The sequence below is a fragment of the Budorcas taxicolor genome, chromosome 19, assembly GCF_023091745.1.
Source record: "Budorcas taxicolor isolate Tak-1 chromosome 19, Takin1.1, whole genome shotgun sequence".
Classification (NCBI taxonomy): Eukaryota; Metazoa; Chordata; class Mammalia; order Artiodactyla; family Bovidae; genus Budorcas; species Budorcas taxicolor.
This window is the reverse complement of record NC_068928.1, coordinates 13,631,129-13,656,406: the sequence shown is the minus strand read 5'-3', so window position 1 is coordinate 13,656,406 and position 25,278 is coordinate 13,631,129. Positions and strand designations below refer to the sequence as shown.

At 41.5% G+C, this 25,278-nt stretch overlaps 1 protein-coding gene across 3 annotated transcripts in view; it reads right to left on the bottom strand.

The window, feature by feature from the left end:
- Positions 1-3,334: 3,334 nt before the first annotated feature.
- Positions 3,335-25,278, bottom strand: part of TADA2A (transcriptional adaptor 2A) — a 45,772-nt gene continuing 23,828 nt past the window's right edge. For 2 of the 3 annotated variants that reach the window (XM_052657751.1, XM_052657750.1), the window contains exons 8-16: positions 25,013-25,085; positions 18,492-18,555; positions 17,132-17,175; positions 12,807-12,917; positions 11,203-11,274; positions 9,144-9,276; positions 8,538-8,581; positions 6,275-6,348; positions 3,335-4,767 (exon numbers count right to left, since the gene is read on the bottom strand). In XM_052657751.1, coding sequence (XP_052513711.1) covers positions 4,582-4,767; positions 6,275-6,348; positions 8,538-8,581; positions 9,144-9,276; positions 11,203-11,274; positions 12,807-12,917; positions 17,132-17,175; positions 18,492-18,555; positions 25,013-25,085 — 801 coding nt within the window. In that variant the 3' untranslated portion in view covers positions 3,335-4,581. The remainder of the gene's footprint in view (positions 4,768-6,274; positions 6,349-8,537; positions 8,582-9,143; positions 9,277-11,202; positions 11,275-12,806; positions 12,918-17,131; positions 17,176-18,491; positions 18,556-25,012; positions 25,086-25,278) is intronic. The other variant, XM_052657752.1, reaches the window with a different exon arrangement.

The window sequence follows — 25,278 nt, the reverse complement described above, 5'->3', positions numbered from 1 at the left end:
GCTCTCGAGAGTCCCTTGGACTTCAAGGAGATCCAACCAGTCCATTCTGAAGGAGATCAGCCCTGGGATTTCTTCGGAAGGAATGATGCTGAAGCTGAAACTCCAGTACTTTGGCCACCTCATGCAAAGAGTTGACTCACTGGAGAAGACTTTGATGCTGGGAGGGATTGGGGGCAGGAGGAGAAGGGGAAGACCGAGGATGAGATGGCTGGATGGCATCACTGACTTGATGGACGTGAGTCTGAGTGAACCCCGGGAGTTGGTGATGGACAGGGAGGCCTGGCGTGCTGCGATTCATGGGGTCGCAGAGTCGGACACGACTGAGCGACTGAACTGAACTGAACCTGAGAGCTGTCACATAAGACCTCCAGGGAGGCCAGGGACAGCTGAAAAACCGTGTGGCTTGATTAAGAACACGAGATTAATTCAATCAAATGGTTCATCTGCTGCCACAGAAATCCAGTCTATTCTATAAAGTGAAAGTGAAGTCGCTCAGTCGTGTCCGACTCTGCGACCCGTGGACTGTAGCCCACCAAGCTCCTCCATCCATGGGATTCTCCAGGCAAGAGTACTGGAGTGGGTTGCCATTTCCTTCTCTGCCTATTCTATAGGCTGTATCTATTAAATAAAAATTTTTGTAGCGCTGTTTGGGGCATTCAACATTTTAATGGTCATTTTCCACATTCTTATCTCAACTTCCTTATTCCTACTCTTAACAGGGAAGGGGGCCCAGTACATAACGCATACCAAGCAAGTAACTCATAGTGACAAAGGAATTTTAATGTCAGACGCAAGACATTTATCCTTCAAGTACCTGTGTCTCTTGCCTTGTTAGCCTGGTTAGTTGAATCAAAGGGCAGTTTATCTCAGTGCATCTCGACTGGTAGAAGCCAAAGCAACAAGGCAAACAATGAACAGACAAAGAACTGCCTCCATTAGATAGAAAAACCGGCTTTCCACGTTTCTGGGAAGTGATTTACCTGTCCCCACCCTCTAGTCCTCAGAAGCAGCATACAATGCAAATGAGGACTCCGTGGATAGGACACGTAGGTTCCAAGATACTTCCAAGCTACTCTTCACTCCCGTTCCCTCTCCCAGAACAAGTGTCCGAGTCAGCACGACCACTGCCATCCTGTCCAGGCTGCTCTGGCTCTCCTTGCACCCCGAGATCAGTATCACGTTTCATGCAGAGGGCTGGTTATTGTGTCCGATTGAAAGGAAAGTCTTTATTATAGCGGGGCTACCTCTTCTGCACAGGCCACAGACATGGCAGTGTCCCACCGTAGCAGAGGTGGTCCTTTCTGGCTGATCTGGGAGAGGTTACTCACACCCAGCCGAACACACTGGAAAGGAAAGCAAAGCTTCCTGTTGAATGGAACTAACTTCCAGAAATTCAGATTAAAAAGCCAGGTACATGTAAGGTGTAGGAAAGCTTTTTGTGTTAATAACAGTGTATAAAGTATCTACAAAGACATCCTTAAAAATGAATGGGCGAGGGACTTCCCTGATGGTCCAATGGCTAAGATTCCATGCTCCCAGGGCAAGGGGTCTTGGTTCAATCCCTGGTCAGGGAACTAGATCCCAAGTGCTGCAACTGAAGACCGTATCTATGTGCCACAAGCAAGATCCGGCACAGCCAAATTAATAAATTTTAAAAAAAGAATGGGCAATATTCCAGAATGCTGTTTAGAACACAGTACAGCTCTCTTGCTTGGAAACCAGGCAAGGTGTTTCAGAGTTACAAACGAGTTAGCTTTCCAAAGCTTCTCTTTGTTAAGTTTGGTCTTCTTCTGACTCATCATGCTGGAAACTTTAGTTATTATATATCTACATTTTTCCTAAAGTTCCCAAGTAGAACTTTGTTATTGATGAATGTCACTGGTTTTCTTCCCTTTCCCATAACCACAAGCTGAGGATCTCATTACTCACAACTGGGAAGTTTGTCCTTATCATTTAGCAGTGACTGGTTAACCAAGTTCCAGATTTAAAACGGGGGCTTGGGGTGGGGGGAGTTGTAAACAATATAAGGATGAAAACTGGAACCCAAGAAGAGATAAATCACAAACAGTTTGTTTCAGTAGAGACTGTTAAGGTCTCTGAGCACAAGAAGGGGTCACTGAACAGAAAGAAAAAGTTCCAACAGAAATCCTGTAAATTGTAATAAAAATCCCTCACAGTTAAAGGTCTTTATTCATTGTTCATTGCTGTTGAGTTTTAAACTTTGCTCCTTCTGGACCAACAAAGACCTATATCAATGTAGTTGGCTTATGGCCAGTCCCATCTAGCAGTAAAGGGGAAGGATGGAATATTCTTTGAAAAGTTCTTGCTAGCTCTGGATTTTTAGTAAGAAGGGCCTTCCTTTGGTGACAAGAAGGAAGGAAGGAAATAATGTAGTAAGCTAGTTAGCGACATCAAGTATCATCAGCAAATGCTTTTCTATTATAAATGCAAAAGGATAGTGACTCCTTTTGAGTACTCCTCACCCAAAATTATGGCTTGGTTTGAGAAACCCCCTAGAATTCTAAGTCTTAAATTCTGCAAAATTGGGTTTACCAAAACCATAATAATCCTACTTTCTAAACTCCAGTCTTTTGAAATTACAGCCTTATTTTTGTCACTATTTTCAACCATGCCATTTTCATCAAATCTGACTCCCCAATCAGCTTTTCAGACTTCAACTGGATCCAAGGTTTCTATCAGACTGTCCCGCCGTCCTCCCACTCCGAACCTCCACAGCTGCCCCTTGTGTCTTAGCCAACTAAATCTCTTGGCACTGTTTTCCCTACTCCCATGGCTGTCTCCACATCCTCCTCCACCCACGATGTCTGGAACAGTCTCCCTCTTCCATCTGCCATTTTATTTCCCTCACCTCTCCCAGGAAGCCTTCCTTAATCAAGATTAAGGACCGCGGACTACAGCAGACATCACCAGACGCTGACATCTAGTGCACTTTGAGAACAATACTTCAAAGAGGCTGGACTTCCCTCGGGGTCCAGTGGTTAGGAATCTGCCTGCCAATGCAGGGGACCCGGTCTCCCTAGAGACCGTATGCCACAAGAGAAGTCACAGAAATGAGAAGCCCGAGCACCACAACTAGAGAAAGCCCATGTGCAGCAACGAAGACCCGGTGCAGCCAAAACTAATAAATAAAAATATTTTTAAAAAGTCTTAGCATTAAAAAAAAGAAAAAAAAAAAAAAAGAGGCAATCCCTTTATAATCAACTTGGGGTGATGGTGGTGGTGATAAACTGTTTTCTAAAGATAGGACTATGTCAAGAAAACAAAAAAATAAACAAAAAAAGAAAACCACAAGACACCCTTTTAAAATCCTGAAGTCCTTTATTCTAATTCCTTCAGATCCTAAGAGTTTCCTTTTCATTTGTAAATCCTAGATGAAGTCCATTAGCAAACCACATGCATATTTACATCAGCCAAGAAGTCTGTGCCGATATTTCCAACCAAGTATACGATATTTGAATTAGGTATTTTGAATGATGAAAGAACTAAAGAATCAGTCAGCTATTGGAGGTAATCTGTGAAGATTCTGTTTGCTTCCAACAGAATAGGGATAACCCTCTGAGTCTGGCTTCCTACTGTGCAAAGATTTAAGGACCAACTTTCAGATGTGGTGGAGTCACTCACCCTCATATCTAGTGAGTTCCACACATGAAAAGGCTTTCCTTTTGTTTTAAAAGTAGCTCTTCTTGTAGGCTACCCTTCTACCGTTGAGAAACTAGGGTTCAGGTCTCATCCAAGCAATGCTGAAATTAACTGAATCATCTCCATCCTCAGGGACCTGGTATTTCGGGAAGCCCCCGGTGACAACACGGGTGAGCCCAGGACACACGTGTTAGCACAGTGCAGCGTGATGAGGTGGGTATCCAGCACCCTAAGTGTGCCTTAGTTACAAGAATATTTGACACACCCACAAATTAAGTAGCAAAACATTTTAATCAATTCTAAAAATAAGAGACAGTTTTTTATCCGTTGCTACCTCCTCAAAAGTCTTCTGCAGATTAGATAGTCGGACTGCAGATTACATAGCCAGACATTCAAGTTCAAAGTACAGTTTGGGACAAGACCATCATGGGGAGGTTTTCCTCCTTTCTACTCATAAACATAAGTTGTCAGCTTAAAAAGAAACCCTCGAAAGAGAACGCTTTCTCTCACTATAACCTCTTTATTTTAAATCTGTCTGTAACGTTTGAAGGCAAAACATAATCAGAAAACCAACCTCCCAAGCAGGTACAAGGATCTGACCTGGACTCCTGGGATTACATACTGGTTTAGTTCTATTTTTACTAACACTGTGATGTGAGGTACTATGGTTCTTGTTTTAGTTACAAGAGGTGTTAGGAATGAATGCCCACACACAATTAACAATAGCTTATCTAGCACATAACTCTGCAGCACAATACCAACAAGAGGAGTATTTTAAAGCAGGGTGGAGAAGAAAGCAGACACTAATAAAACTGAAGATTTCCTTTGTTCTTCCCCTCTTTTCACAATGAGAATGCAGTTCAAAAACAAGGCTCCAGAAAGCCCGTGCGGTCCTTTGGCCTGCCACCCTCCAGGGGAGCCTCAGGCTTTGGTGATGTATCCTTCTCGGATGAGGAAATCATAGATTTTCCGGGTTTTGTTCACGTCTATCTTGATGAGTGCTCTTGCCTGCGCCAGTCTCAAGCCTCCTTGCTTGTTACATTCGTTCAATAAAGCAGATTTGTATTCTAAATAGGCTCCCGGGACCAACCTCACCATCTGACAGAGCTGCAAGACATGGCAAATTTAATCAACATTAACATCTGTCAGTCTTAAAATTTAATCCAGCAGGTATAGCCATAATAAAGTGTAAAGAGTGACATCAACCTCCAACTATTTACAGGAGCTGCTGGTGGCTAGACCACATTCCATTCCGTCTTTTCTTTGGTGAGAATAGTCTCAGGAGACAGAAAAAGGCTGAGGGTGATGCCGGGAGAGCTGCGGCACCTATCAGCCAGCTCCCCGGGGTTTGTCGTGGGTGCAAGTCTGTGTCCTGAGGACTGGCCTGGGGCAGAGGCCCGGCACGGTCTGGCCCAGCCCGTCAGGGAAAAGTCGCAGGGCCCGGGGTTGGGATGCTGACACTTGGGTTCCCAAGTGTGAATCACATTATTTCTGGTATCAGCATAAGCCCACAGTCCCTACTTTTGTGATTACACTTCCTACGTTGGAGGGAAAGGAGGTCTAGAGATCTTGCGAAGAGGTCACTTTAACTGCTTAAAGATCCAAAAAGCTGGTTTAATTCCAGTTCACCTACCATTTATCCAGCAATGAACAGTCTGAGGTCACCATTTTGTGGTTAAGGATTAAAAAACTGCTTGAAACTCTGGGTCATTCCACACTTGAATCAGAATGGCCATCCTTCTTCAGCAACACCTGGATATAACATACACTCCCTTCTCCTCCCACGCTCATCTTCACTGTTCCTACTGGGTAAAATAAAAGTCTAATACTAGGCCCTATTCCATTCTGTCTGACCTGAATTTCTGATACGGAGTGGCAGATGAGGACACCGATCTTGCGGACTATAAAAAGAGTACACGAGGAACAGAGGAGGAATTCCTCTTTGGAATGGACTTGAGAGTTGCCGCACATTCTTTGGAAAATGTTTGATGATGATTCATTTGAGGCTGGACTTAAAAGTTTAGAAACACCTAACAGTCATAAGAAGACACATCCAGTGATTAAGCGATTACAGTTGAAAAGAAAAGTAGGTCATGGCTTGTTTAGTTAAAATTGATGTGTGGCTATATACGATGATCGAGTCCTCTTTTGCGCTTATACCATGGAGACAATTCAAAAATCTTTTAAGTAATGGTCATATTGTTGGAATAAGAGGAGAACTTCTGAAAGTGCCCACTCTTACAGGAAATAACCATTTCCATATACAAGTATTTTAAGCTTGTAAAAAATTAAATTCAGCGAATAAGTACTTAGCACGGTATCTGGTGCATGGTAAATGCTCAGTAAGTGGCAGCTGGCATTTAGATTTATGTATCATATGCTCTTCTCCCAGCAGATGAACGGTGGCAGGGTGATGAGGAAAGGAGTCCCTGAGACCTGCTGAGGTCGCTTCTTTAACCCCGAGACCTTGAGGATGACTAGAGCTGAACATGCACGTGTGTGATGTGAGCAGAGCAAAATGGGTTTGATCCTGCAATGTGTTTTTCACAACAACTCAGTGAATAACCGGCCCCTACTCTCTTTCCTCTAACCAGCTCCCCCTTCTTTTTGTTACCTCCTTTTCTTTCTCATTCAACTTCTCTGTGCCAGGGAGGCCAGTGAGGTTCAAGGGCGGTGCACTTCGTCTGCCTATAGATACAGACAGAAAAAGGTATGTATTTTGTAAGAGACAGTACCTCAGGAGTAAAAAGTGTAACAAAGTTCACCACGGTCAGGCCTGTCAGGTACAAAACTACTATGCATCGGGTACCCCAAAGTTCACTTGAAAATAAAAACAGTAAGTCAAGGACTTCCCTAGCGGCGCCATGGATAATACCGTGCCTGCCGACGCAGGGGACACAGGTCCGCTCCCTGGCTGGGGAAGATTCCACGTGCTGCAGAGTAACTAAGCCCATGTCCTTGACAAGCACAGAGTCTCTGTGCTGCAACTACTGAAGCCCTTGCGCCCAGAGCCTGTGCTCTGCAACGAGAGACGCCACCACGAGGAGAGGCCCACACACTGCAATGAAGAGTAGCCCCTACTCGCTGCAACTAAGCAAGCAAGCCCACACGAGAGCAACAAAGACCCAGCACAGCCAAAAATAAGATAAAGACAGAAAAGACTTTTTTAAAAAAAAGGTAAGTCAAGTGTCCTTTGCCTTGATAAAATGCACATATAATCACACATACCTCAGAGTCAAATAAGATTATTCTTCCTAACCCAGTAGAAGATTCTAAAATCTACAGCCCAGATGTCATCTGGTTAAGAAAGGTCACATGCCGCCTGTCTTGACAGCTGATGAATGGAAATAACAACTCTGCAGGAGAGACATTCCCTAACACTGGCCATTCTGCCAGCAGGCAAACATGGTAATTACCCAGGCACCATTCACCTTGAGATCAAAGGCAGAGTCAGGCCAGCAAAAGGGCCTCCATTATGTATTATTTGAGAGAATATCTGTTCCTCCCAAAGAAGCCCTGTTTACCTGAAAGACCCACACAGAGGAACAATGAGCCAGTATATGGCAAAGCAGAGGCTGAGGTGAACTCACATACCTTGAGAAAGAGACCCAAGCACGAGGTCACTGCCCAGGATGGGAAGCCTGATATGCGCAACTCTGGGGATTTGTTTTGAATGTAAACTTGAGTGAATGGACTGTGTTAAGCAAAAGAAAATGTAGAATACTACGTTACACTTCATGGGGGCAGGGTGCTGCTTAGCTGGTGGAGAGCAGGGGGAGGGGCTATTACAGCTCGCTCTGCAAGGAAACAGGCTTCCCTTTAATATCAACAGAGGGAGCGGGAGCTGCTCTGCAGTCCTAGGCCTAGCCTGACCCTAAATGCCCTGAAACGGAGATTATGATCGCTCAAATGCCTCACCAGTTCCGAGAGGCTATGTTATGATCAGTGATTCAGGTTTCCAACTCTGCACTGCCTTAGGAGCAACTCAGAGTGTGAAACGGAGCAAAGGGTCACCTCAGCCTAAACACTTAGGAGCTGAGGGAAGCTGATGCCCGCCAAGGAAGCAACCAAGAGTGAGTGCAAATGGTTCAGAAAACACAAATACCAAAGAAGCTAGGTCAAGTACATTCATTCACTTTAATCAGACAACATTAAATTTTCTTATTTCTGTATTTAGACTGCGGGAGGATTTGGATGTGAGAAACTTATCCAGTCTGTAAACAGTGGAGTGGTCTCTACGTTCTGATCAAAGGAAGTGGCTAACCTACCATATGGAGCAGGGATGAATGATAACCAAGAAAACAGGCAAACGAACACCATGATCTTAGATCAGCATCTACAACTAATACCACCCCACACTACCCTTTATTAATTACCAAGCAGCAAGGATTATCAGATATCATATGGCTTAATCTTGCCCTGTAAACTGACCTCAAAATAGGACATGCCAGAAAAGATAGGAAAGAGAAATACTTTTAAGTCTCCGACTTATAAAGAAAGTCTTACTTTTCTGGCAAGTAACGTGCCTCCTTGCTTATATAGGATACAAAGCCTTTAAATTATCCCCTGTGAGACAATCTTTAAGTCTGTGGTAGATAAAATCATAGTAAACAAACTGCCTGTGAACATTGGTAAAATAGAAAAAACACCTGTCTGAGGTCCTCTCCTTCTGTCTTTGTACTGTAAACCCGAGGAAAGTTCCTGTTTGGCCGTGAAGATTCTATCAATTTGCTGATGTTTATGAATCTGTATAATAATCACCAATCCTTTCCCTAAGCACCTGGCTCCCACAAAGGCGGGAGGGTTTGTTGGGTCACTATAATTCCCAGGATGAAAACTCCACAATTGTGACTTGCTCCAGCCTGAAAAACAATTACCTGAATTCGAAGTCATGGGAACAGAAGGACTCAGGCCAGAATCACTACAAAAAAGAAGAGGAATTTAAACTTACGTCACATCAAAGAAAGCGATTCCCAAAGCCCACGAGAGACTGGGTGACATTTATCAGGTCAGCTACTTAGAAGAGAAGTAATGAGACAGACTAGACTATGTTTTTACAGGCTATCCCAACTGCATACAACTCAGGAAAGGAAATCTGTTCCAGGGAAGGAAATTGCCTAGATTTGTTAAGAAGAGGTCCTGGTGTGGCACATCACAGAGACCATTCATGAGCAAAAAGCAGGAATTTGATCTTCCAGTGAAAATCACATCAGTAGATACAGAAGAAGAAGGTGTGGCAAGGGAATACACTAATCTTAAAAAATAAGGTCAAAGTAGCAAAGTGGGATTCTAGGAGGCCAGTTATATTTCTCAAAACTGGCAGTACTGTACTGTTTGAGACAGCCTGCTCAAGCTTTCTGAATTCTCCTAGCTACCTAATTATTACAGCTCTGCCATTTAGGGTAGGGCACCCACGGGACTGTCTGAAAATACAGGTAAAGGCCAAAAGCTCCATGAAGTTGCCCCCCAGACTAATTCCTCACATGTCAGCCTGCCGGCGGAGCCACTGCTGGCAGGCGCTGCTGTCCTGGATGTACTGGAGGACCTCAGAGAGCATGGTGCGTTTGAGGCGTTCCTCTTCTCGAGTCTTCTTGAGGTGATCGTAGGTTCTGGCACCTGTAGGTGTTGAAAAAGTGACTACAATGACAAGGTAGCAGGACTAACCAAAGGGCTTCCTAACTCATCAACAAACAGTTCATCTTTTTTAATTTTTAGTTTCTGCGGCCTTGCTATGAGGCTCGTGGCATCCTAGTTCCCCAACCAAGGATCAAACCCAGGCCCATGGCAGTGAAAGCGCAGAGCCCTAACCATTGGACCCCAGGGGATTCCCAGTCGTTTTTTAATTTCCTTTGAAAAACTGCTTCCAGAATTATTTTTCTAAGAGCAAAGTGATTTCCCCTAGTTTGAAATCTTTCTTGATAAGAAATGAAAATGTGTTTATTCCTTTCCTACCTTTAAGAAATTTGAGAGAGGGAATCCCCAAAACAGAAAAGTACAAAGAAAGCTGGAGTTGCTCCTATTTCCATCCCCTAAAAGTAACTTAATACTGTTATATTTACTTCCGGCTCTATTTTTTCTATCCACATATTTTTCCAAGTCACACAAATGCTATACACATACACTGTTCCTTAAAAACCAGTTAGGATTACAAATAAAAATAAATCCTCATTGACTATTACTATTCTGGTCACCTCTTTCCTGGAGACAGCCAGCATCAGGCAACCCAAATCTGGCATCAGAGTCTTTACATGCATCTTGCTAACAGCTGCATAGTGTTTTCCACACTATTAATGTATAAAAATGCAAAGTATCAAACCAGTGGGTTTCAAGCCAAGCTCCACAGAGGCCCAGGTTACCAGGAAAACATCTCAGGGATCACTGTGAACATACCGGTGGTCCTGGGCTCCGCACATGATCTGAATCATCAGACTTCAACCTCAGGAGTTCCACTTTTATTTATGGGTTAGTGCTCCACATAGAATTTCATTTTGTAAACAGTTTCCAATGTTAGAAAGAAAGAGCCATTTTGCTGGGCTGAACTTGAGCACTGGGTGAACGGGTGATAGCTTTCAACCGACAGGAAGGAGGGAATGCTGAAGACCATCCCCAAAACAACAACAAAATGACAGAAACTGCCATTTACTGAGGACTTGGTGCGCCAGGTACTATACTACGTTTTCACGCATTATCTCTAATTTAATCTTCACATGAGCTCTAAGAGACTTGGAAAATTGAAAACAAACAGAATTACAGATCTGATAAAAGAGCCAGAATCCAAACCCAAGCTGTCCAAGCCTAGACTTCAGCTCTTCACTGCTAACACAACTGTCTTCTCTTACAACCTGCCTCCACTACAACTAGTTAATCACTTTCATCCTTAGTTTCTCTATTAAATGAGAATAACAATACCCATCTCTTAAGGTGAAAGTGAAGTCGCTCAGTCATGTCCGACTCTTTGCTACCCCATGGACTGTAGCCCACCAGGCTCCTCCGTCCATGGGATTTTCCAGGCAAGAATACTGGAGTGGGCTGCCACTGCTTTCTCCAGGGGATCTTCCCAACCCAAGGATTGAACCCAGGTCTCTAACACTGTAGGCAGATGCTTTACCGTCTGAGCCACCAGAGAAGTCCCTCTCTTAAGTTGGTGAAGTATAAAGGGTACAGTCCAATACATGGTGAATGCTTAGGTGCCATGAATATAATCATCTCTAACTCGAGTAACTGGGATGCAAGTGCCTAGAACCAACTGAAGTGTGCTTAATGAGAATGATCAGATCATCACTAAATTTAAAAAGGCTGAGGCTAAAAGTTGGAATACAAAATCTTTTTTTTTAAGAGGCCACAACAGAATCCTAAATCGAAAGTAGCAACTCTGTCATACTTTTTATTTCACCTCAGATAATCCATATAATGGTATTTATAAGGATTAAATGGATGAAACTTTTTGGAAAGATCAAAAACTCATTCTGAAATGTGAAAGCTTGTTTATATGTTTGGAAGGCACCTGCCCTCTGATTTAGTGTGGAGCATAAACATACTTACTACAAAAATTGGTAATGCCTGCCGTCCTATATTCCTGGAGCCTTTTGATTTCCCTTCGGAGTTCAAATTCCACTGTTTATCCCCCCAAAAAAGACAGAGAAAAATCAGAAAAACAAAATCAACACCAATGAGTACTTTTACTGCTATTTTCAGTAATTCTGCCTTCTATAACAGACCAGGCAATTCCATTTGGGGAATCCTAATTGTTGCTAATATCTCATTAGAAATTTTACTTAAGAGCTGACAAAAAATGTACTGCAGTGGTCTTTTGGCTTCTGTCTCCAGTTGCAGAAAGCAGCTGGAATTGTTTCTTAGAAAACTTCATAGTGACCTGGCTGAATTCATTTAGCTACAGTAGTAATGCATATAATTTCTTAAACCACCAAGTTTCCTTGCTCTATTTATTCCTTGTTAAAAGCTCTAGCCACAAAGCCAAATTTTGGTATGAAACCTGTCTCTGGTATTACATGACACAGACCTTTTTGCAAGGGAAGGACAAAATTCTGTGCTCAAATTCCCGATGGTTTCTTTACAGCTTTTCTCTTACAGGGACAAAAGAGCAGTGTGTTTTCCATAAACCAAGATTTTTGCCTCCTCTAAGCACGCAGATCAGGTTGCACTGCTTAGATTATTATGTGACGGAATGTTCAAATCTGGGTGCTTTGAAAAAGAGGATGAAGGAAGAACCTGGACAATCCATGGGGTGTAGTTCCCTGGAGTGACACATAAACCAAGGATGGTACAAACTGGGACAGGAAGTAAAGATCAGCCACCCAGGATAAATCACACAAAGAATGCCAACTAAACAGGGTGTCTGTGAGGACAACCAAGCCGGTTCAGATAAATGCCTGCAACGTCATGCAAGAAATATCTGCACAAAGAGAACAGGATACAAGCCTTCATGAAGTACCTTCCTGAACTAAATTTGAGAGTCAAAATCAAATACTTGAATCTCATGATGAAAGGCATAGACTCAGCCCCTCAGTCCAGACTGTTTTATAGTCCAGGTGTTACTGCCTTAACAACTTCAATTTTTTATAGTGAGAAATCAAATGGTAACTATGTAGATCTCTCTCAGAGAAGAAAGGCAGGAAAATGATGGAAGTGCTATATATTATTTCCATGAGTCACCCAACTCTGTCCCCACCTAGAAACTAGTTTTAATACTAAAATAATTATGAACAAAATAATATGATTTGCTTCAAAATAATCCAGTTGAGGATGGGAAAGGAATGGGTGGTAAAGATGACAATGGATCAGCCACTGGATGGTTAACTGCTAAACTTGGGTGATGGATACATGTATATCATAGTATAATGAACTCCCATGTATTTGCAAACTCCCATATTAAAAATGGGGGGAAAAGCTACTAAACTACTATTCATCTAAGCGGGGTGGGGGAAGCCACGAGTATTTTTAAGCTTTCTTCTCCATTCCCAAAGTTTCAAATTTATCTCAGAGCAATAAAGGGGAGGAAATAATTTTTTTTTAAATCCACTTATTTACAGAATTTCACATAAAGCACCATTATCATTCTTATTTATACACACACACACACACACACACACAGAGAAATATATGGTCAAGGTTAAAAAACCACCTACATGCATGGCTTTCAATGAACTTGTCATGCTCCACCGGCCCCACTATCCTTGCAAATCGCCTCATTGTTTCATAAAGATCTTGGACTTCCTTGGGATATCGTCGTTCCATTACTACAAAGAAAGTAAAGAATATGAAGATTCCTAAGTTTTCTTTATTTTTTTTTACAAGCAGTAAAATGGAAGAATATTATCCCTAGCCTCACATGATTAATTTACCCATGACAGGAAGCAAACCAGAAAGCTGGGGAATGCAGCACACTAATCACGATCTAACAGAAAAAGAGGGACCACGTCTCAGGGTCGCCGTCAGGGCCAGAGCGCACCTGCACTCTGGTGACCCCCACACCTCGCTATCTCTCAGTCTGCACAGGGGCAGGAAGTGCTGGCAGTAACAGGAAGGACGATTAAAGGCCGATCATGCATTCGTAGGAACAATGTAGGGCAGAATCTCCGGTATTGACTTCTGCAGAACAAGGGACATCTAGAAGAGGTAGGTCAGTCTGGCAAAGTGTGTGATCTCTCCCACGTCCCACTAAAAATCCTCTCTGTAACTCCATATCCTCAAGTGAGGCGTTTATTTCTTCACTCTCTACGTGGGTCATTTTGCCTTTCTCTAAACTTAATTAAGTACCACAACTTTATATACTACGAGTGAAGTTATATTTTAATAACTATCATGGAAGCAAATGGTCATATATGCCACCTGGGATACCCTTACAGGTAGCCAGAACCAGCACCTTTGAGGATCACTACTGACCAAATTTCTAATAAGAAGAGCTATCAGCAAAAAGAGGGGTAGGAAAACCCACCAACAATAACTGGTAGGTTGGAATGATCAGGAATTCTCAAATTGCTACTCAGTCATTTCAAGAAGAGTAACTAGTCTAGCTCTGTCCACTCTCAGGCTAAAAATACAGGCTGTTACTTCTGACAGTTACTTAAATTGTCATCTTTTCAGATGAATCTCTTCCTTAGCAGGAAAATTCTTGCCCACAAATTCTAGGGGCTGATTTGATGGGCAGCCACGAATTCATTTTATTCACCACCAAAAAACCCTACTTCTACAGGAATAATACAAAAATTTGGAGTAATTTAGTTTGATGAAAAAAGCTCCTATGCCTACGATAGTAAGGTCACACGTACATTCAGTACAATGACAAGTGAAAACCTCTCAGACCACACTGCACATGCCATGTCTTTTTTGGAAGCAACAGAGCCTCCCCTCAGCTCTATCTGTAAAAATACAGTTAAAGAATAAGAGGCTAAGCTGACCTCTGTCCACCCGCTGGGAACAGAATTTATGCGAGTCAAGGTCTACTACATACAGGTTAAAATCCAAAAGCCCAGCAATTTCAGACATAGGAACGCACTACCAGAACATGACCAATTATTGTCGACAGAAAGAGCAAGGGAGAGCTGACCTGGAGTCATTTTTGCAAACCCACAGCTCTTGATTAGGAGGAGGTTAAACAAGCAATAATGTATACTGGCAGGAGGAATATAAATTGATATAACTATCTTTCAGGAAACAATCTAGCAGCATGTGTTAAGCATTTTTAATAATCATGTTCTTTGACCTAGTAATTCCACTTCTCAGAATCTATCTTTAAAAAATTCTAAAGGCAGACAAAGCTTTATTCACAAACAATTTTACCTTTGTGCTATTTGTAATGATTTTTAAAAAACTGAAAATGAGCTAAATATCCAATAATAAAGACAGGTTAAGCACATCGTATATTATATGTAAAGTTATTGGTGTAACATATTATGTAACTATTAGAAGGGATATCATCAAAACACTACAGTTGCTTAAAAAATGTGTAGTGGAAAATGAAAAACTAAAGGACATAAAATGTAACCTACTTTGATCATGACTCTGTTAAAAGATATTCAACCCAAGACTGGCTGACCTGGACCCCCCAGTGGGATAGTGGCATAGTGTGTCAAACCCTGTAGATTCTATCAACTAGCGTATGAAGCACAATCTCATCAGGTAACTTTTACAAAACAGAATCTTGTGGCATACACCTATTATAAACATATATAAATAATGCAATTATTGTGATATGATTCTTATGTGCTGAACAAACTTTATAGTATAAAAGAAAAAGTAGAGAAACTCTTTCTGCCCAGCCTAGATATCACCAATATTTAAGAGTAAGGTAGAAGTTAGCAATTACTCAAAAATCATTATAGGTTTATTTTCATCATGTAATATTAATGTCTTGTTTGTTAGCGCCCCCACGATGCAAAATAAAGGTGTCCCTTTCCGTTAATTCTTACCGTAAAAATATTTTCACAACCTGATGATATAGTTATATTATGTTTAACATATAATTCTGAAACACAATCCTATCCAGTTTTGGAAAATGATCAATATTCAGGTTTTAATTAATACAATAATTTAAAAAACATTTCTCATTCTAGTGTTACTGACTATATATTACTGGTTTGAAACTCTTAGTATACAACAGAATTGCCTTGAAGACTTAAAAAAAAATAGATGCTGGAGCTCTACCTCCAGAGATTCTGACTTAATTAGAGGTGACTGTTGGGCATCATAAATTTTTAAAGCTTCCTCAGTTCAGTTCACTCAGTCGTGTCCGACCCTTCGCGACCCCATGAATCGCAGCATGCCGGGCCTCCCTGTCCATCACCAAATCCCGAAGTTCACCCAAACTCATGTTCATTGAGTTGGTGATGCCATCCAGCCATCTCATCCTCTGTTGTCCCCTTTTCCTCCTGCCCCCAATCCCTCCCAGCATCAGAGTCTTTTCCAATGAGTCAACTCTTCACATGAGGTGGCCAAAGTATTTTAAGCTTTAGCATCATTCCCTCCAAAGAACACCCAGGACTGATCTCCTTTAGGATGGACTGGCTGGATCTCCTTGCAGTCCAAGGGACTCTCAAGAGTCTTCTCCAACACCACAGTTCAAAAGCATCAATTCTTCGGCGCTCAGCCTTCTTCACAGTCCAACTCTCACATCCATACATGACCACTGGAAAAACCACAGCCTTGACTAGACGGATCTTTGTCGGCAAAGTAACGTCTCTGCTTTTAAATATGCTGTCTAGGTTGGTCATAACTTTCCTTCCAAGGAGTAAGCGTCTTTTAATTTCATGGCTGCAGTCACCATCTGCAGTGATTTTGGAGTCCAAAAAAATAAAGTCTGACACTGTTTCCACTGTTTCCCCATCTATTCCCCATGAAGTGATGGGACCAGATGCTATGATATTAGTTTCCTGAATGTTGAGCTTCAAGCCAACTTTTTCACTCTCCTCTTTCACTTTTATCAAGAGGCTTTTCACTTTCTGCCATAAGGGTGGTATCATCTGCATATCTGAGATTATTGATATTTCTCCCGACAATCTTGATTTCAGCTTGTGCTTCTTCCAGCCCAGCGTTTCTCATGATGTACTCTGCATAGAAGTTAAATAAGCAGGGTGACAATATACAGCCTTGACGTACTCCTTTTCCTATTTGGAACCAGTCTGTTGTTCCATGTCCAGTTATAACTGTTGCTTCCTGACCTGCATATAGGTTTCTCAACAGGCAGGTCAGGTGGTCTGGTATTCCCATCTCTTTCAGAATTCTCCAGTTTACTGTGATCCACACAGTCAAAGGCTTTGGCATAGTCAATAAAGCAGAAATAGATGTTTTTCTGGAACTCTCTTGCTTTTTCCATGATCCAGTGGATGCTGGCCATTTGATCTCTGGTTCCTCTGCCTTTTCTAAAACCAGCTTGAACATCTGGAAGTTCATGGTTCATGTGTTGCTGAAGCCTGGCTTGGAGAATTTTGAGCATTACGTTACTAGCGTGTGAGATGAGTGCAACTGCGTGGTAGTTTGAGCATTCTTTGGCATTGCCTTTCTTTGGGATTGGAATGAAAACACCTTTTCCAGTCATGTGGCCACTGCTGAGTTTTCCAAATTTGCTGGCATATTGAGTGCAGCACTTTCACAGCATCATCTTTCAGGATCTGATATAGCTCAACTGGAATTCCATCACCTCCACTAGCTTTGTTCGTAGTGATGTTTTCTAAGGCCCACTTGATTTCACATTCCAGGATGTCTGGGTCTAGGTGAGTGATCACACCACTGTGATTGTCTTGGTCCTGAATATCTTTTTTGTACAGTTCTGTGTATTCTTGCCACCTCTTCTTAATATCTTCTGCTTCTGTTAGGTCCACATCATTTCTGTCTTTTATAGAGCCCTAGTGATGCTAATATGCAACTTGGATTAAGAACTACTGCCATAAATGATTTAAAACTATTCAATAATGATGGGAAAAATTTTAAATTAAAGAAAAATGCTGATACTTACATTGAAACTTCCTAAGGTTGATTAATCCATGGTCTCTTATAATTCTAGAATGAAAAACATAGTTATCTATGATAATTAATTTCACATTTAACAATGTCTTCCACAAGCAGCTTTCATTAGACACCGTAAACACTACGGGGGGGAATATCGAGGTCCAGAGAAGCCACTCCCCTCAAAGTTCTGCAACTCAGTGAGTCACTAGCACAATTTTAGGCTCTCAAGTATCATGTATTTTTCCTCCCCTTGGGCAATGAAGAATCTCAATAACTATTTGCTGGATGAATCAATGAGCACCCACAAATATAACTTAGATGAAACAGAAGGGAATCTGTGTCCATGGCATAAAAACTATCTATTCAGCTTTAGGGACATGATAAGTGAGAATAACCATTTAAGGGAAATCTGTTAACCATGAAGGGTGCCATGATCACACATTCAATGTTTACAACTGTACATTCACAGAATGCCTTGAAGCTGTTTGAAATAAATCTTTTGCATGTTTAATGGAAGGGCATCATAAAACACAAGATCTAATAGAGATCTCAACAACTGAGTTCTACAATACTGTCTAGTTCTAACTGCATTAAGCAGGACAGAATTTAGGTAAACCATGCAGAGTTCCATGTCTGGAACCTTTGATTTCTACTGCCTAGCAATGAAGCTTCTCTCAAGAAAAGCTGAATAATCTTCAGCGCTCACTGGAAGCTAACTCCAGATATGCAGAGAGTAAGTTTTACCTCAGATCATGTCTCGGTCTCTCCAGAGCATCTCCTAAGTCCTATTTCTTTTTCTCATTGTGATGCCACCGTGTCTCTAGTTAGTAACATGCCTACGCATATATACACACACACCTGTGAGTACCCATCCCTGAACTGTTATAAGTCTCTGTAATCCAGCAGAGATCTGGGATCCATAATTTCTCAGTCTGAATGTATGGTTTTTGTTCTGTTGCAAAGAGAAGGAAAAATCAAGAGTGCCTAAAACTTGCTCATGATTTCTTTGAAATCCTTTTAGATAAGATTTCTCATAAAAACTCAGCAGTCAGAATGGAGCATTAGAAAAAGCATAACAACTTAATAATATCTTGAATTTTTCTTGTTGCTTTTTCCCTTAAAAGAACATACCCATATTATTCATTGGTCATAACATTAAAGGAAGGGGTAAGGAAGGAGGAGGTAAAAAAAAGCAAAAAAAAGGAGAATTAATATTAACTTTTAACAGATGGAAAAACTGAGAGTCAAGGAAGTTAAGGGCATTCCTCAAGGTCATAAGATAAGCCACAAGTGGAACTTGTTCTTATGGGCTATATGTGGTCAAAAATCCAAAGGCAAAAGAAGGCAGGATGGTTTCCCAGACTTACTTTTTTCGTCTTTGTCGCTCCTTTAACCTGGAATGATAGATATCCACTACAGCCATCTTCAAAGCTATAAACAAACAAACACTTACATATAAATATAGCCAAGGCAAGAAGTCTTTTGCCCAAGCTGTTCTAAACTTTTAACCTCATACTGCTAACTACTCCACATTCACTGGTCTAAGAAATCTGTCTCTTGGAAACAAAAAAAATATCCTAGGATACTGAATTTCTGAATCAGTAAATTACAGTGAAATTCTTTTTCCTAAGTATATGTTTATAAAGGATTACCCTATGGATAACAAATTCTGCTTTCTACTAAACATCTACTTTGACCATGCCCTGCTATGTATATTACATTTCAGATAACAGTTCAGTAAGGAGTCTGAACTTCAGTAAAACATGGGCTAGAAATTACACATATCAGAGTTTCAGATTAGGAGAGAGAAATACTGAAATCTAACATACTGGGCTATAAGCAGATGCATTATAGCTGTATACAACTTCAGTCGCTGGGAAATGACCAGGAATACTTTATCCAGGCCATCCTCCCTTGGGTCTGAGATAAAAATAACAAATCCTAGCTGGATGATCTGAAGAGATAACTGAATGCAGTATTTTTTAAACTTCAGTTATTTTTTTAAAAAAGTATTAGGTATCAGATTTGTTGTCATTCGTTTCTAACAAGTTCAAAAATTTAAACAACGTTGCTTCATTTTTCCTCATCACAACCCACAAACTAAAAATAATTCAATAATATCAGGTCCAGGATTTAAGGCAATGGATTTCAAACCTTTTTTTCAGGTTGCAGAACTCTTTCTCTGTATGAACTCCTTCTTGATTTATACATGTTCCTTATAGAAGCAAAGGTATCACAGGATGCCCAGGCCCTGCCAATGCTCCCTAATACACCTGCTGTGGAAGGACAGGTCCTAGAACACTGCTGGGGTAGACAGGCCTCATGTAAGTCTATGGTGGAAGTGGCACGAGGAATGGGAAGGAGACGACCTGTTTCGACATGCACTACGTGTATAAGAGATGGGAACCCGTCTGCCCGCATGGTCCTGCTGAAGGGCTCTGACAAGGATGGCTTCCGCTTCTTCACCAACTTTGAGAGTCGAAAGGGAAAAGAGCTGGTGAGGGTTCACGATAAATCCTTCCTGGGCCTGCAGGGTCCAGCCCTGGCTTCTTGGTTGCCTACTCATGCCACCCCTGCCCCCGTCCACTTGCCAGCCGTGCTCAGGCACTGTCCTGACTAGGGGCCTTTGCATGTGCCTTCTCTCTGCCGTGAATGAGGGCAAGCTTTAAGCTCCCAGGTTAAAGCATCTGCCTGTAATGCAGGAGACCTGGGTTTGATCCCTGAGCTGGAAAGATCCCCTGGAGAAGGAAATGGCAACCCGCTCCAGTATTCTTGCCTGGAGAATCCCATGGACACAGGAGCCTGGTGGGCTACAGTCCACGGGGTCGTAAAGAGTCGGACACGACTGAGAGACTTCACATCACAACCAAATACAAGTTTTAGCGTGGACTCTACCTTCCTTCTTAGGAGAAAGAGAATTAGGAAGTCAACAGTTCAAGGCAGAAAGAGAAGCAAACAGAACAAATAAGAAGCAAATAGGTAAAGAGCTAACATACACTGAGTATTTATCACGATCCAGGCTCTTTAGGTGCCTTATCTCATTTATCCACTGAATAACAAGATGAGTTCAATAGGAAAGAAACTACCCGAAAATCCAGTGGGGAGGTTAGTGCTAATTTTGACAAAACAGTTCTGTTATTTTTCTAATATACTAACATATCATGTTGTTTCCTAAGATCTGTGTGGGAAAGAATTAAAACAGAGAAAAAAAACCGAAGAGATTGTGTTACAAAAACCTCTATAAATAAATCCTGCTGATAAACGGTTCTGGTGCTTGATCAATTCAGTAGTGGAAGCTTGTACAACCAGCTCTGGAGAACAAAGGGGAGAAAGGGAACACAGAGCAACAAATGCAAGGAGAACTGGAATTCTCCCAGGGAAAAAATTTCACAGTTGAAGCTCTCTCTTGTCTTGATGAAGCACACTCAGATTGCAACAACTGATTATAAGGTCTTAACTGCATGAAAAACCCAGGGAGGACACAGCACAGCAGGGAGAACAGAAATGAGGAGGAGACACTGAATGAAGGACCATCACAGGCTCACACTCTTCTTAAAGGGGCTGGAGAGTTGAGTAGAGCAGGCACACAAAAACCCAGAGCTCCTTAAAAACCAACCAACCCAAACCACCCATAACCTCTCCACTACTGCCAGGCCTCTGAAATCCCAGTCTGGGGGGATGACTAGTCTCCCTGTGATTACACTGGGGACTGATAACAAAGTCTCCAAATGGCTGCCTTAAAATATTGCAAGAAGTGGGCAGCAGTCAGAGGCAGCTCCTTCCCACTGCAGTGTATTTCTAACATTGTTCAAAATAGCTGGCAACATGTTTCTGTTTTCCTGACAGAAGGCACTTACTGCTTTCTTGGCAGGAAAAGCAACTCAGAGGCCTTAACTGTGGGGAAACCAATCAAAACCCCTACTTGCAAGCACACGAGCACAAACCTGTGAATCAGGTATTCCCCAGAATGAAGCTTCTTAAAAGTCATTCCCCTGCCCCTGAAGCTTTTGGCCGAGAATGGACACAATCAGGGCTATGAAAAAAGGAAGACTATGTGACCTCACGGTCAAAGTCAGCAACCAGGAAGCCTTAGGCAAGTCGTTTCACTCCTTTGTACATTTCCCTGAAGGTAGAATGGGAAAATGACTATTTCCACTTCTCAGGAATGTGATTAAGTCATAGATTATAAAAAATGTGAAATCTAAAAAGAAAAAAAAGGTTCAAGATGGTAGATACAGTAAGTCTAGTAGTATTAAGAGCACAGATATATTAAGCACAGTAGTATTAAAAGCTTGAGATGGCGCTGCCACTTGCAGGTTATAACTTGACCTTGATATTTCCACTCCTCAATTTTCCCATCTATAAAATGGGCATAGTAACGCCCAACTCAAAGAGTTTTGTGAGGATTAAGTGAGTTCACACGTATCAAAAACTTAAACGGTACCTGGCAAACTGAGTGCTGTATGTATTAATTATTATTATTTAGAGCCTTTAACAGTTAGAAGATCAGAGGTCCAGCCTGGTCACTGTGCCTACTCACTTGCCTATTGGCAGTTTCTTTCTCTTGATGGTGATTTGGCTGCTATGTGCTTAGGACTGTTTAGACATAAATACCATTTAGACTGAAAACTGCTGTTTAGTTGCTCTGTCGTGTCCAACTCTTGTGCAACCCCATGGACAGAGAGCCCACCAAGGATTTCCCAGGCAAGAATACTGGAGTAGGTTGCCATTTACTGCTCCAGGGGATCTTCCCGACCCAGGGACTGAACCTGCATCTCCTGCACTGGCAGGTGGATTCTTTCCCACTGAGCCACCTGGGAGGACCAAAGGCTGACAATATGGACCAAAGAAAGAAAATCAGGGGCATGAAGGGGAACATACCCATATCTGATCAAGAAAGTTGGCTGAAATTAGCTTTCCAAATGCAAAGTAAATTTCTCTGGTGTGCAACCCTGAGAAGTGCTGAGAACACAGACCCAACACAGAGAAAGGAGCTCATGACAACTCCTGCTTGCCTAGGTTATGGCTGGCAATGATTAGAAGATGCTGTGCTAAGGCTTACCACCTGGAAAACTCTGAGAAAGACCAGTCCACAAATTTAGGAGAGATTTTCCCAATAAAAGCAGATGGGGAGCAACGCTCCCTGAGGAAAAGGGAAATGCACTGTATGTCAGCACTGACGTCTCACAACATACTGCGACAGAGGGGGCACTGAGTTTCGGTCTTCTGCATCTCCCTCTCCAGACCAATAATTTCAATAAAGTATAAAGAGGTTTCATTTAGCGATCCCAGAACTTCCTTATTGTCTTCCTCAGACATTACTTCACATGCAGTATCTTTTGGGGGCCCATTCTGAAAGATGTTTGGTATGGCTGGAATGTAATCATCTATTCCTCCATTGTGTCCTAGGCCTCTATAATGGACCATTAAACCTCCTTCATTAGACGAATTCCATGAATCATAGCAAAAGTCTTGGGAAAGAAAAAGACCTTGGTGGCATCACCCCATCTTCTAGATGCCTGGGAACAGGATACAAAACCCAGCCAAACAATTTACTTCCTTCTAGTAGTTGTGAGTGAGGAAACATAAAAGGAATGTTATAAATGCTCAGTAATAGTAAGAGTGTAATAGTATAATGGAATGGTAATAACATCAATCTGAATTATGAACCCTCTTCCATTGGAGACATTCACCCTGACTAGTCAGTGTCATCCTTCTTTGTTGGCCAGGGACACAAAGAAATTGCAAGCAGGATTCCAAGTGACTCAGAAGCAAGCCCGAGGCTGAATCACTATCCTGATCTACAGAAAACAGGTGCCCCCCTCTCTGCTCCGAGTGTGCATAAAAAGCTCCTTCTCATTTCTCCCTACCTCCTTAGGCTCCTAGTCCCCTTCACTTGAGTGTTCTAGGAGAAACTGCTCAGCTCCAGGGCAATATGCCCCACTGGACAGTGAGGTCGTGCTGCCAGAGGAGGAATATGAGAACTTAGAGCCATCGACAAAGCATCCCTTTGATCTCCAGTCCTGCCAACCGTCTCAATGATGTCATCACCTTTCAAAAAGCACCTATCTAAACATCTTATAGTTCACTACTAGACATGGTGGGAAAGCGGAGGCAGAGATTATTACAGTTTTAATTAAAACTACTTATGTATAACAATAACTGAAGCTTCAGTTGTAGTTTGAATGAATTAGAATCAAGTAACTTAAAAGGTTGCAGAATCTGTAGAAAGAACACAAATAACTAAAGTATGCTATAGGTTTGAAATGCTAACTAAAATAAAACTTGCTAATCAATTGCTTTTGATTTTTTTTTCCTTTTGCCCCACTTAATTATAGGAAGGACCATAAATGCACCAGAAGAAACTACAAATCCTGCTTTCACAAAGAATGCAGAGTAAAATAAAATACCAACCATCACTATAGTTTTCTTAATAATGCTGAGGCTTAAGAATGAAGACCTTGGACTAAGGCCTAGACATGTGATTCAACAAGTCCTTAACACAGTTGAGACATTACTGACATTAGAGATTTTGACTTTCAGAAGTTCAGTACTTCTGAATAGCATCTAAAAAAATGATACTTCTAAAACTGCTTTTTTGCATTCTGGATAAGAATGATACAAGCCAGGAAATAATACCATTTTAATTAAAGCTGGCATGTATGAGGAGAAATACTGAATGGCAATCTGCACACTACCTTCAAGGGGACACCACCATGAGGTGAGAACAGACAATAACACGAGTTACCAGGGCTGAAAAGCAGAGATTGACATGGAAGACTGAACAAGTACAACGGCTCTAGTGAACACTAAAGTAGTTTGCCTTCAAGCTTTCCTCTTTTAGTTCAATCTGCGTCACTTCGACTTTTTCTTAAAGTTGTGTGGGAGAAAAGGAGAGAAATGAAATTTTGCAAAGAAAACTGTTCAAGAAGTATGTAGAGAAAAAAATTCTAAAGGTAAAATTTTTATGAGGACTCTTTCTTGGTCCCAGATCTGGTGTAACAAATACCTAAACAGCTCTTCTATGAAGGGAACAGTAAAATTTCCCCTTCAAGGGACAGAGGACCAGTTAATGCAACCTGAAGGGTCGATTTATAAATCAACAAGGAGTCTACCTTGCCCTTCCTACCTGGCATATACAGTTAAGAGAAATAACAAAGATGTTGTTTAGGAAATATAGAATCCAAGGGATTCACCTACTACATATATCACCCTTAATTCTGAACTGAAATGAAACAGAAGATTTGGGATTATTTTAAATACATAGTTCATTGAAAATAGAAAGAAAAGGAAAAAAAGATATTCCAGTAAAAGTCTAACCATCCACTTTTAAGAGCCTTATTGACATTAACCATTTACTTATAACAAAAGACCAACAGCAGGCTAATCTTAAGAATTCAGAAGTGCTAAAAATCCAACAGTTCTGAGAAAGAAGAAATTTTCAGTCTTGGTCTAAAAACTCTTGAACTTCCATTCTTTTCCCCTGCTATGGGAAATCTGGGGTAACAAATTACAATGAACATTTAGTATCAGTAGTTGCTGTTGAAGTCCCAGGTTTTCACCCTGATTCCTTTTCTTTTAAGGAGACAGTGAGGACCATTTAACCAATTACCTCAGCATAGGCTTGTCTCAAAAGAAAGCTCACATAGTCCAAGGGATGGGATATTCCCAACTACCATTATATGATCAACATTCTCACCATCATCACAAATGATCTTCTCATTATGGTCAAATCCTGGCAACAGGATATGTTCAGCATCTTAACCACTATACTTTCAGTCCCATAAGGGGCAGGAGACTATCTTATTCATTCTTACATTCCTAGCAGCCAGCACAGTCTCATTACAGGTTGCAATCAATAGAAACACTTATTGAAATAAAATGTTACCGTGTAGAATGTCCGAGTCATCTTCAACAAAATCAATATCTCTCAAGTCCCACTCTGCATAATTGTCAAACTCCTGTTTGGGGAAAAAAATTCCGACCTCAGATCCATCAGCTTTGAGTAATACCTTTATAGGAGCCATGCTTTAAAAGCAAACAGCAAATATACAAACACTTGTTAAAAAGTACTGAATGGGGTACAAGGCCAGGATAACTGCCATAAGTAATAAATCATGGGAAAAATCTGAGAGGCTTTCAGGCAATACTGAC